General features: G+C 38.1%; 3 protein-coding genes across 3 annotated transcripts in view; 1 reads left to right on the forward strand and 2 right to left on the reverse strand.

The window, feature by feature from the left end:
- Positions 1-268: 268 nt before the first annotated feature.
- LOC118739934 lies at positions 269-1,777 on the reverse strand. Its single transcript, XM_036471436.1, has 2 exons — positions 1,654-1,777; positions 269-1,601 (listed from the first exon to the last, which is right to left on the reverse strand). Exons 1-2 carry the CDS (start codon positions 1,775-1,777, stop codon positions 580-582), a joined length of 1,146 nt encoding a protein of 381 aa, XP_036327329.1. The 3' UTR covers positions 269-579.
- Positions 1,778-2,063: 286 nt separating this feature from the next.
- Positions 2,064-3,721, reverse strand: LOC118739250 (ketohexokinase-like). The gene has a single exon (XM_036470467.1). The coding sequence runs from the start codon at positions 3,308-3,310 to the stop codon at positions 2,366-2,368; it is 945 nt and encodes a 314-aa protein (XP_036326360.1). The 5' UTR covers positions 3,311-3,721; the 3' UTR covers positions 2,064-2,365.
- A 584-nt stretch (positions 3,722-4,305) lies between these two features.
- Positions 4,306-11,933, forward strand: part of LOC118739251 (receptor-type guanylate cyclase Gyc76C-like) — a gene marked incomplete in the record, with an annotated part of 200,873 nt that continues 193,245 nt past the window's right edge. Inside the window, 1 exon segment of the mRNA XM_036470468.1 lies at positions 4,306-5,944.

The raw sequence follows: 11,933 nt of genomic DNA on the forward strand, positions 1-11,933 counted from the left end.
TATTTTCTATCAATTGGCACAGGTCCATAACCGATGTTTTTTAACATCGATGTTTGTTTTGGGAACATCGATGCTTTTAAAAGCGATGTTGCATTCCTAATTGTAGCTGTCAGAGATCAGTGCTGCCAAACTATAGGCAAACTAGTGGCAGTACAAAACGAAATAAATGGTCAGCAGGAAAATTTAGCATAATTGCGATTTTTATAAAATTCCAACCTTCATATCATGTGAGAACGTAATTCCCAGCCTTTTTTAATTAAAGCTAACGATTAGTTAATTTATATATCCACTCAAATATTTACCATTTTTTAAAACATATTTTATAAAAATATATAACATAAAGTACAAAAAATTTATTTGGATGCAGCCAGGAATTTCAACGGCGGCAACTCAAAAAGCCGGAAGTTCATCACATTGGCAATGTAACGGCTTTTAGAAATAAAAAATGCAGCGAACGGTTTTCGGTTATTCAGTATTCCATATTATTTGAATTTGTCAAAACGCATCCTGCAAATATTGAGATGTGATAAAGAACCAAAGCCGAAAAATATAGACAGTGCCAACTCGCTGCTTCCAGCATTACAAGTGCCAACACAGAAGACAAACCAATACATTTTTATAGGAAACTTGCATGGGTAAAGCGATTGTTGTTTGTGCTATGTGGTGTATGTGTGGCTGTGTTGTGTGATAGTAGCAGAACCTACGGGTCGATGCGGTTGCCATTGAGTTGGTGGTGGGATACTGGGTCGTCTGTTGTTGGCGCTTGCCTCTCTGCTGGGCGGTGGTACCTTTCAACCATTGTAGTTCTTCAGTGGATACAACAATAGGCACACTATTTGCCACTTCTGCTGGCGTCTCAAGCCTGGTCGGCTTTTGTACCGCATATTTTTGCATTTCCAAGTATTTTTGCCAAATTTGCGGTATGCTGCCAACTTCTTGGTGAAAGTCTTGAAATTGCAACTTTAGACTGCCGTCATCGACATATACCTGCCGTGTCAGTTGATAGTGACGATCTTGTATGAGCATATTCCGAAATCTGATTACTCCTCCGACTGTAGCAGGGTCTTCTTTGGCAGCATCTTCAACTCGTCCATTGACAGCCGCTGCGCCATTGCATACAGCACTCGGGACACTATTGCCTCCCCCACACACGCAGGCCTGCGGTATAACTTGCGGTATAGATTTGTTGTTGATGCCTTCCTTCTTGCTATTGACATCGTTTGGTTGATAGAGTTTGCTTGCGCAGTTCGGCACCGCGCCGCAGACGTGTCCTTTCCCTCCCATCATGAAATTCATCTGCTCTAGCTGCTTCACCTTCTGCTCTAAATTGGCGTTCTGCTTCTCCAAGTAATCATTCTGCATTTTAAGTTGTAGATGTTGTATGCCATATTCGTCGATAGTCGTAGGCTCCACTACATGCCGGCTGGCATAGAGCTTTCCGTGCTTGAAGCGGGTGTGCATGTGGTGTGCGACGTAGCTCTCAGCCAGCGAGGCTACTTTTGCCAAGGCGTAAATGCATGCAAAAACACCCAGAAAGTTCAAATAGATGTCATAATTGTCCAGGCACACGTGCGGCTTGAGGCTTTCTTCAAATGTGTTATCTAAAATCGAAATATTTTGATTTTTGTGTGGCTTAAATCGCAAGCATTTTACCCATTTTGACCTCAACAGTCATTTTCTCTTCCCTCTGTAGTTCAATTTGTTTGAAATAGCAGAGAATGATCCACGTCGTGACCGCCAGCGATATCAAAAATAGAAAATTAATTGAGGAAAACATTTTGACATCTTTGGAATTTTTATCAAAAATAAAAAAGAAAATTTGCAATGCAAACAAAAATTTGATTGATTTCACACGTTTTCACACAATTTCTCCGTTTGTATAATTTGAGACTAAAGGAAAATGTCAAGGCCTGAAGTCAAAATCATGTCGGAATGTTATGGGGAAAAGACAAGTACCTCTGGCGACAAGTGTTTGGGAGCAACTCATAATCAAGTCCGGTCGACCCCAGTACGGCGGGATATATATTTTTATTATTTATTTATTTACTTGTTAATTTCTCATTCAGTCTTTGCACTACCGTTACAATGCATTTCGCCCGCTAATCGACATAATGCCCTTTCGATTTGACGTAGAGGATTTGAATGCTGAGGTGAATTATTCATTTCAGCCCACCTCTATGGTGTTCTACATAAAAACAGGCACTTAATTTTTCCATATTCTTTTAAAATCAATGTATGTACATAATGAATAATATACATTTGTAAGTAGCTTAAATTTAGTTAAATTATTTTCTTTTTTCTAAAATTATTTTACGGATACTTTGACCTTCTAACCAATTCCAATTTACAAGTATTTTCAAACGCTTTACCGACCTTGCGAAAAGCTTTCAATGTCATCGTAGCCGCGATGAGCTAATTTGTATCCAGCGATTGCGTGTCCGAACTGTACCGCCTCTTGCAAATCCTTATCGAGCATGTGTAACGCGTATATGACAGCTGCGCAGAACGTATCGCCCGCGCCTAGCGAATCTACTATCTTCTGTACCGGCTTTGAAGGCACGAAAGCGTAATTACCACGCGCGTCTACACAGGCAGCACCATCAGCACCCCATGGGCATACAATTGCCGGCTTGGCGTTGTTCTCCCCTCGCTGAGGCTTGAATCTGTTATACAAACCCATTACTGCTTCCTCTGGTTTGCTCCAACCCAAGAAAGTTGCCAAATCCTTTCCAAGGAACACACAATCGGCGGCCTCACCCAACTCCAAAATTTCATGCTTCATTTTTTCCAAATCCACCGATATTCTAATACGGCCCCTCGGATCGTTCAGCTGTTTGTTGTGTGCGCGAATATCACGTATGAATGGTAACAGAGACTCAGGATTGCGGCCCTCCAAGTGCACCCAACCATAGTTGCTCAATTTCAGCTGAGCCAAGTGCTCACACGTCAGCGAGGGAAATCCAGGATTCGAATGTATAATAGTGCGCGAGCCAGTTGCCTGGTTGAGTATGACCGATGAAAAGGGTGGATCCATATTTGTACTGGGACAATTCTCTATGCATATTTCACGCTTGCGACAGTCTTCATAAAGGAAACTAAATGCCGGTGAGGCGCTCTGCATGCCCATAAATTCAACATCAGGAGCGCCCAGTTGTCGCAGCACAGTGCAGTTATTGGAAGCATTGCCGCCACGCTGCCAATAGCCAGCCAGACAGCGTTTGTCGGTATCCTCGACGGGGTATTGCTCCACAAGATGTATGACATCCAGTACACACATGCCCACGCAGACTATGCGGCCTTTACATGGCATATTTCTGTTACGACACTCGTTGTTTTACATGTAGTTAAGTTTTGAGTATTATTTTGATGAATTGCTGTTCATTTGTTTTGAAATTAAATTTCACTGCTCACTACACTCAGCGTTTGCGCGTTAGATAGGGTGTGATTGCAAATTATTACACAGCGGACTGCAAGTACAATAACTAAAGGATTCTTCATCAATTTGCAAACAGTTTTAATCGAACTTTGAAATTAGTTTATAAATAAATAAATAAAAATATGTGCTTGTGACGGCAACTGCGCTTGATGAAACAGTTGTTTCCGTTTAGCTACTCAATTTTCAACTAATCACTAATCACCGCTCAGCGTTTTGTTGAAAGTTTTTTTTTGCATTCCTAACTTATCTACATGAACGGACTCTCTGAATACCTCCCAGTTATCGCGCTCAGAAGCCGTCTAACCTTTGTCGATAGTTAAACGTTCACTCAGAGCGCTACTTCTATTGATCAACCGGAGAGCGCTTTAACAAGTTAATAACTGTGCAGTAAATCTTCATTCACACGTCGTATGTATGTATGTATAAATGTATGAATTTTTATAGTTTGTTTCATAGTTAGATGCTAATATTTTTTATTTTGTTGTATTTAATTAAAAAATTTTAATTCGTCTCCTATTCCCTATTCCCCAGACATGTTTCCGCAAGTACATTGCAGATCCGTCTCAAAAACTTACCCTGAAATGCCCTGTATTGCTTAATCGGCATCCGTTTCCCCTCTCAAAATCTATTTTCGCCATTCGAATCACCCTGCGTGTCAACTAATTTTCACCACACTATTGTTGCCACAAAATTGCAAGCAACCGGTTAATCGAATATCCTGCCCATTCTCTGCGCGCTGCTCGCCCACCTTCAACAGGCTGTTCCATTGCAGGCGGTTGTGCGGCCGTTTTCTAACAGCTTCTTGCGCACTACCGTAATTGACCGATACGCTATCCGGCTTTCCGACCGTCATCCGCTTATTTATTTCGTCTGCTTGCTTGGCATGTGTATGGTGGTGTTTGTGTTGAATTTCCGAGTGGCGGCTGCTGCCCATGCAACAGCAATAGCGGGTATTTCTTGGCGTTCGCTCCCACATGGTCGGTCAGTTGGTTTCGTTAATGCCACTTTGAAGCGTACAATTATCAAAATGTGCGGATGCCAAGTGTGCATTCACCAGTCAAGAGTAAAGTGAAGAGGGGCAAAAACGTCATAGAAAATATCAGAAATAAAGAATAAAAACTCTAAACAAGCAATTGAATGAGAGATGAAGAAAACGTCGACTGTTGCTGATGCGACTGCTGCTGTTGGAAGTGATAAAAGCCACAGCCAGCGAGGTGGGCAGTTGTAAAGAGAGTCGCGCGGCGATGTGACGTGTAATTTTCTATTGTTTGTTGTTGACGACGGCGCGTTTTGAATGTGTTTTTTGAATTGAATTGTGCTGCAGTGAATTGACAAATTAATTATCTGCAGTTTGCAGATTTGTTTGGATCATTTGAATTTCTGTTTTGCTTCTTTAAACTCCGGAAAACCACTGAATGCAAAAACGCAAAAATTGCCAACTGCAGTAGCTTCGAATTGACGTTTGCTAATAGCTTTGCTAGAACTTCAATGTGTCAAATCAATGTGCAACAAAACTGACCGTGTAATTCAATTGCATTTTTTATTTATTTTAATAATAGTAAACGCGCTAAATTTTGTATGTAAGTAAAGTGAATAGCGACAGAGTGTAAAAAGAAAAACAAAAGAAAGAAACGCCAAAAGTGGCAAAATATTACGCTGAGGTGCGCGACGGACATTCCTGAAGCCATGATTACAACAAAATGATGGTGAACGGAAAACACTCAACTAACTAAAAAAGTGAGAAAGTGACAACTAAAAAAAAGCAAGTTTAGTGAGCGTACACGCACACTCGTACATATTTAGTGCGACACATACATAAGAGTGTGTAGGTGAGTTTGCCTCCATTAGAGGAAGAGCAATGGCCGTTTCTATTGTGGCGTGTGCTCTTAGTTCAGTTGATCTTGCCAACAGTTTCCGTTGCCGCTGCTCATTCCGTGAATCGTGGTGAAAGAGAGCGGTCGAATCTCGTCGTGGTGGCACCGTGCCATTTATACCCATACACACATACATACAAATGCGCATGAAAGTGTTCGAGATCTGCTGCGGTGGTTCAAGATTCATTCGTTGATAATATTAAAGTTGAATATTTGTGTTTTTTTGGTTTGATTTGAAATTTTGTTATTTTTGCATTTGCCGCAACGCTTTGCGTCGCTTTTCTGTTGCTGGCTTACAGCTGCAATATCAATCAACAAGTGCAACTTATTTACGATGCTCATACAAAGTAGCTACATATGTATGGACCTGCTAGTGTGCGCATAGTAGTTGTAAAAAGTGAAAAAATAATAAGTGAGAATAAATACGACACACGTACATACAAACATACATACATACATATATGTATATAGTTGCACTCATGCCAACGCAATTTAGTTACTCCATTGTATAGCCACTTGTGAAAAGTGTAAAATTTTTGTGATCGGAATTAACTTTGCGGTAAAAATGCGCGTGTTTTTGGGTTTTTAACAGCCCGCAAAATTGAAAAATTCCTGCCAATTGCCGTTAAATAGTGTGAGTGTACCGCATATTTGTGTATTCAATCGAAATAAATGCTTGTAGGTAAACACTTGGTATAGTTTGATTGTTGTTGTTGTTATTATTATTATATGTAGGTAGAGTGTAATCCGTGATAATAGTTTTACCTTTTCGTTTGTCTTAAAAGATTAAAATTAGTTAAAATTTTTATAAATCAGTTTTTATGTACATACATACATACATATGTATTTAATAAGACTTTAAATTGGACTTCCTCACTCATGTACTTAACTTCATTGACTGACTTCAACTTCGCCGTAAATTAAAGAAAGCAAAACATGGTTTTTATATACACAGAAATTAACAGTAGAAAAGAATTTTTGGGTATTCATTCTATTTTTCAGCCGACTACGGTGAAGCAGTCTACTTTGCATTCCCCGTAATGAATCAAAGCAGCGAAATTAATAAAATATTGTAAAACATTCTACTCTGCATTACCGGTAATGCCTAAAAGAAGCGCACAAATTATAAGACATTATAAGGCAATAGAACGCATTGCCACTAAAAGCGATTACCGGTTTTTTGCTGGGTATTTATGAAAGTATGTACGGTGTATACGAGTCTCCCATTTTTTATACAAATAATACATATGTATATCAGTGGAATTTTGTACTTTGTTTGCCATTCCTCTTGTTCGAGTGCGTGTGACAATCGTGCGTTGATAAGCGGTGTCTTTATCTCGTACAGAGTTGCAATTGACATCGATCACACGCTTAGTTGGGTCTTGTAAAAGATCCTACGTACGTAAATATATGAAATTTCGCTTTAAAAACACTTACTTTCAATATTTTCTATTAATTTTATCTCAATCTCTGATATTTCCCTTTTAGCCACAGTTCCCTTTAAAAAATGTTTTCCTCTATTCCATTTCTGAAAATCAATACTCATATTTAGAAGCCCTTCATAGCTGGGCGAAATTCCACAAAAACACACACACGTGTAATACATAGTGCAATTCCATATGTCCGTAGGTTTGTGTGTAGTAGGCATTTATTATTTTATTCCCATTTCTTTGTTTATTCTACTTGTTTACTTCGTTAATTTGTGTTTTTATTTTTAACTTTTTTATTTATTTTTTGTCTTCTTCACATCTCTAGCGCGATTACTACTCAGTATTGTCTTCATAAGCCATCATTTGGGAACACTCTCGCTCTCTATGATCATCACTATAGTATACTTAGCGCCAGTCACCACTCACACTTTAATAGTTTGCTTCTCATCGTTGTTATAATTTGTGAACATTCGAATCGTCGTTGGTGAGGTGTACGCTCTTCAAATCGTATCTGTGTAAGGAGCGTGCTCTCCTCGCTTTCGCTTTAAGCACTTGGACATGAAAATCAGTGTACCTACTATCCATGTATAAATTTACATTTGTACATACGTACAATGATCATATATTTACATACACCCATATGCATAAGTGATGTGTTTTGTACTTAACAGCAGAGACGACTGATAAAAATTGTTATTTATAAATTTTTGCCATTCCTTCTTGCTTCTTCTTCGGCCATCGCGTAGTTTTTCGCTCTTGCCATCGCATACTTTTCAAGCTTATCGGTTTCGGCATTTTTTTCACAATCTCATACAAAGTGAGACAATTACCGACTACATATTTTACTCGGCTAGAATATTCATTTTTTTCGCTTTTTCTGATTTGACGAAAAATACTCGGTGAATTGGCATGATCCTATCCACTAGGTTAAGCAATCTACACTTTAAATACTTTTACTACTAAGTAATCGCGGTGATGTTTTGTGATTACTTTCAATTGTCTATTTTCTTGAGCTCAACCGACTTGAGTACGTTCCCAGTAAACATTTAAGCTTGATATCAAATAGCGAGCAATTCGATAGCAAACCCATTTATCAACACTTGCCCTTGATATCAAGGCTTGATTTGTGCTTGAAATGGGTTTGATATCTAAACCGTTCTAAAACAAAAGGGCACCAAAAAATCTAGTTGAAATGGACTAGATCTAGCTGCTGTTCTCAAACTAGTTGCAAGACTTGTTATCAGCTTGATATTGAGCCAAAAAAGCTAATTTATCTCAAAGGGATTATCACTACTTTTTCAGAGATCACCATTTCACACAACAGTAGTTTTGCTGTTGTTTAACCCTGGGATTCAGTAATTCAGTCTCATCTCAAGTCACTAAATTTGAGACTAGCAATAAGTGACTACATATTTTTGTGACTTGAGATGATTTGGGTATTCAGTAGGAGTCACAAAAAGCTCACCAAAAATGTGTGGTGAAAACAAACACAGACAGTCAACTGATAGCGTTTATGTATGCCTTTTTGCCGCACCGCCCAAAGAGTCGCAATTGGTCAAAGCGTTAGGCTGACGGTCGAGAGATCGGGGTTCAAGTCCCCCTCGGGCGCAGAGAATTTTTTATTTATTTTTTATTTTTTTGGTTAGTTTTATTTTTTTTTTACAATCTTTAAAGTGTTTTGGTTTATTTCCTAATGAAATTGTTGTTGAACAAATTTCCTCGCTTCATTTTCGCGTTTTTTTTTTAATAAAATAGAAAGAAATTATCTTTTGCTCCATATTTTTATTTTTGTGACCTGCTCTTAGCCAGCTGACAACTTAGTGATTTATTTTTGAGACTAGAGACGTGTGACAGGGTACTGAATACCAAATAGTCTCAGAATCCAAATTCACCACCAAAAGTCACTATTAAGGTATCTAGTACCGAGATTCGAGATCCCGGACCCCGGGAGTCCGAGCCCTTTTTTGAGTCCCGAAATACCGGGATCAAGCCATCGGGATCCCGGGATAAAATTTAATTTACGACCAAATTAAAATAGAACTACATTCAGACATTGTAATGGCATAAAATAATTATAAAATGCAACCCTACAAATAATCAAATGAGATATTACAATTCTAACACTACTGTTTCGTATGACGGCGATGCCTGACCAAACGGCTGAACCGATTTCGATTTTGTAAAAAGTACTTTTTTGTACCTCCTATGTGGAAGGTTTTTCGAAACAAAAAAATTTAATTACTTTTGTTGTTGCCAAAAAATAACGTAAGCTGAAACGTCACGATTTCACAATTTCCGGAAAATTTTATTACCAAGAAATGTTACCAGTTCTTGTCACCGCGATTCTAGGTACGTCGGTAAATATAATAATATTCAGCAATTCAGCTATGAAGAATTCTGGAAATTCTGGCATTGCATATTTAACGGGGCAATATTTTGTTACCAGCTTATGTCATGTTAACAAAATTTATCGGTTACAAGAGTACACAGAATGCGAAAAGTGTTTAAAAATTGACTGGAACTATGTTTACCGGTTACAAAATTTTATTACCAGCGCAGAATAGACCGGTTAATGTCACTAAACTACTAAACGGCTGGCCCGATTTGGATCATATTTAGAATATATGTCAGCACCTTGAAAATAAATAAAAATGCGCTCGATAGGTGGCGCAAGGATCGGGATATTCCTAAAAACTGCATTTAATTGCCGATTTGGATTTAGCCAATTGAAAATAAATATTTGGACTAAAAACTTACACAATAGGTGGCATTATGGCCGAGATATTCCTAAAATTCTTATACACTGGTAGAATGATGGATATCTACACATATTTATACACACATACCTCATAATAAAATCTTTACACCCCTCTTTGAAGGGCACCAATATATCTTTTAAACCAACTACGCTGGGGAACTGAAACTTGGCATGGATACATAAATTGTAAATACCCTACTTATGGCGAAAAGGGGTAGGCATTGGAAAAAGGGGCGTGGCATCCTCCATACAGACCGAGATTCGTATATCGCTTTTCTCTGGAACCGCGTATGCTAATGTCCTGAAATTTAACACAGCTACATATGTATGTTATCAATACCGTGCTTCGAAAAATGGCAGGTATTGGAAAAGGGGACGTGGGACGTCCCACACAAACTGAATATTTCATATCGCTTACCTCTGGAACCGCTTATGCTAAGGTCCTGAAATTTAACACCACTACGTATGTCATCAATACCGTACTTATGGCGAAAACTGGAAAGAATTGGAAAGGGGGGCGTGATTTTGTTTTAGATTTTTGGGAAAAGGTAAAGTTTTTAATGAAAATTTGAAGATTTTTTTTTTAATTTTTAAGTAAGTGTGGAACTTTGTCTTTCGTAAGACACTGCCCCAAGTATAATAAAAAAACCACGAAAAATTTAAAAATGTTTTGCCGAAATCTTGGATCTCTCACCCCTCATGGATATTTATAGGTACATCCCATCCTCCAAAGTCAGTAAACTATTTCATAACAGTTCACCAGATACGCGCATGGCGAAGTCTCGCGCAACCGAGTCCAGCTAGTATAGTATATGTAATGCTAAACTGTCAGTAATGCTTAAGAAACAGCTGTGTACATAGCGGATGACTGTGAAATATCAACACAAGTATGCAAATCGCTTAGTTTGACATTTTATGCGGAATCATCATCTACGAGAGATTGACTCTTTTCTGCTACGGTTTCTGTTTTTGCGCATCGCAGTATTTGTAACCGTTAGTTCTATGCAATATGTAGTTGTTGTGGTTGGTTTTTTTTTATGCAAAATCTCTGCTGTTCACTACAATGGAAATTCCGTCATTTGCGGTAGATTTGCATGACCGTTTGTCAGAGTTTGTTTTTTTTTTCCATGGCAGCTTAAATAAATAAATATTATAAAATACTGTCATCATAGTTTTTCTATTGTCTTTGTAAACTGTAAAACCTATAATCGGAATTTGTGTCGCTATTACGCGACAGTAATGACAAAGTGTATTTGGGAGAGTGAATGGCAAAAATTTAAAATGCTGCTAACTTTGTTGAAAATGAAGAGAAATATATATGTATTTAGGTTTATCACTACATGGAAGAAAATCCTTTAAAAATATCAATATTATAAGAAGTTCCAGCTACTGAAAATGTTGGAGGACTTCATCTTTCCTCTCCTTTTCTTGCAGCTGCATTGTTTTTAGCTAATCAGCAGCTGAAACCAATAATTTAATTAAAGGGCCGAAAATAACCGTTAAATATTCAGTTTTTTATTTTATTAGAAAACCGTTATTTTTTAATGTTTATTTTTTTTTTCGATGAAGAATAATTCTTAAATTTAGATTTATTTTTCGGTAAAATCTTATTATAACTGTGAAAGTTTGTATGTTTGGGAAACCATCACACGGAAACGACTGAACGGATTTGCATGAAAATTTGCACACAGATAGCGTATGACCTACGTTGGAAAATAGGCTACTTGGGTTTAAGAAATGCCACCTGTTAAAAAAGTTTAATTAATTTAATACGCGGGAATGACTAAACTGATTTGCATTAAAGTTATCTGTGTGCAAACCAGGGTTCGGAAATATTCACTCACCTTCGTACGCGAACGCGAAGGTGAACGTATCAAATATTCTGTATTGATTCTCCTTCGCGAACGTGAAGCATAAAACCAGTCCAGATAGTTCGCGTTCGCGAATGTTAGGTAGAAAAAATTCCCGCTGTTGTTCGTACGCGTATGTATTGGTGGACCAAACAGTGTGCGTTCATATATGTAGCTATAAGTGGCAGCGATGCCTTCGCGAAGGTTCACTGCTGTCGTTCTCCTTCATAAATGAATGAAAATGCTGCGGCAAATATTCGCGGAAAGTTGGTGTGGCTAGAGATACTATTCTGTGCGAAGGCAATTTTGTTAATTGCATAAGATTTGCACCGTTCATTCGATTTTCAAAAATGAGGTGTCAAATGAAAGGGCTTGACCTCTGGATGTGCAGAAAGGATATATTTTTTTAATAGGGTTGCCACCTCGTTTAAAATTATGATATTTACACCGTTCTCCCGATTTTCAAAAATGAGGTGTCAAATGAAAGGTCTTGTCCTCTGGATGTGCAGAAAAGATATATTTTTTTGACAGGGTTGCCACCTGCGTTTAAAATTGTGATATTTACACCGTTCTCCCGATTTTCAA

This window comes from Rhagoletis pomonella, unplaced genomic scaffold (assembly GCF_013731165.1).
Source record: "Rhagoletis pomonella isolate Grant_MI unplaced genomic scaffold, Rhpom_1.0 Rhpom_scaffold_00005, whole genome shotgun sequence".
Taxonomy (NCBI): Eukaryota; Metazoa; Arthropoda; class Insecta; order Diptera; family Tephritidae; genus Rhagoletis; species Rhagoletis pomonella.

What these genes read in the sequence shown, in the direction of transcription:
- LOC118739934 (XM_036471436.1), bottom strand. Translation starts at nt 1,777, where the DNA reads ATGTTTTCCTCAATTAATTTTCTATTTTTGATATCGCTGGCGGTCACG. An exon ending in GACTGTTGAGGTCAAAATGG is followed by an intron (nt 1,602 to 1,653) that starts GTAAAATGCTTG and finishes TTTCGATTTTAG; the next exon opens with ATAACACATTTGAAGAAAGC.
- LOC118739250 (XM_036470467.1), bottom strand. Translation starts at nt 3,310, where the DNA reads ATGCCATGTAAAGGCCGCATAGTCTGCGTGGGCATGTGTGTACTGGAT.